We start from the raw sequence: 1,210 nt of genomic DNA on the forward strand, positions 1-1,210 counted from the left end.
CATGTTCTTTTTGATATTTCTTTAGTCAGTAATACTTGAATTCCTATTGGTTTCTGTGGGTTATGGCCATTAGGTATTGTGGTTTGCACTGCCGCCTTATTATTTAGGACTGTTTGCATTACACACTTCTGTGTTTAATATAACAGTGGTTCCATTTCAGGATAATAAAGAGGAAGAACTTGAGTCTGGTTCTACTGGAGTTCATGAGTTTCAGAACATATCTCGAGGTGACTCTGGGGTTTATCGCTGCGAAGCGCTGGACTTTGATAGCCCTGACTTTATTGAGCTGATGAAGCAGTTAGAACTGTTTGTGCACTGTAAGTAACCACACCTCAGTGTTTCATTATCTGCATTCATTTTCTAATTTATATTTAGGTTTAGAATGTTTTTACTTAAATTGTATATCCACTTTTGGAAACAAAAATAGGAAAACACTTACTTTAGTGTTTTTACATGTTCCATTCACATTGCATTTATATATTTTAAAATTGCTGCTTACCTTTTTTCATTCTTTTTACTTGCTGAAAAATTGGCTTTCCTCTTCTATGTAATGTTAAGGTTGCAGCCGCAGAGTTATGTTTACCATAGTTAAACCTGTCTGTACTGGGCTGGCAGATCTCATTACCAGTTATAAACTAAATGTGCAGGACTGTCTTCCCTAACAAAGGGTTAAAGATCTCAAGGCTTGGGTGGTACATTGTATGTGAATGCATTCCACAATTGTCCTGAAATCATTAGTCTGTATTGTTTTAGAAAAACTGTCACATGACAATAAACAAAAATTTATCAGTACTCGTATCTGTGACTACTTGGACAAGTATCAGAGCTTGTACTTGAAAAAATGGTATTGGTGCATCCCTTATATATATTTATAAAAAATTGCAAACATTTTGGTCTTATCTGTGCTTTAGTTTTACTTGCATAGACTTACAGAGTTATTCACTAAAGGGTGGAGAGATTGGAGACGGCCGGAGAAGTGAACAATCTAGGACAACATAGATGAACTGGAAAGTGAGCTGAATTGGAGAATTTTTCCAAATCATCTATTTTGTCCTAGATTGTTCATTTCTCCTCCCTTCTCCAAACTCTTCACCCTTTTGTGAATAGCCCTGTTAATGTTGTGAAGGAGGAGGGTAAGTAAAGTTTACCGGGTGATAAGGGGGGTATTTAGTAATCAACGGGGTTGACCCGAGTCATGGGGGGGGGGGGG

The 1,210-nt window shown here is 37.2% G+C and overlaps 1 protein-coding gene across 1 annotated transcript in view; it reads left to right on the forward strand.

Moving 5' to 3' along the window:
- BCAM (basal cell adhesion molecule (Lutheran blood group)) overlaps positions 1 to 1,210 on the forward strand; it is a 71,995-nt gene that overhangs the window by 37,681 nt on the left and 33,104 nt on the right. Inside the window, exon 10 of the mRNA XM_018561328.1 lies at positions 161 to 317. Within this exon, the coding sequence (XP_018416830.1) occupies positions 161 to 317 (157 nt within the window). The remainder of the gene's footprint in view (positions 1 to 160; positions 318 to 1,210) is intronic.

The sequence above is a fragment of the Nanorana parkeri genome, unplaced genomic scaffold (genome assembly GCF_000935625.1).
Source record: "Nanorana parkeri isolate BGI_ZX_2015 unplaced genomic scaffold, ASM93562v1 scaffold517, whole genome shotgun sequence".
NCBI lineage: Eukaryota > Metazoa > Chordata > Amphibia > Anura > Dicroglossidae > Nanorana > Nanorana parkeri.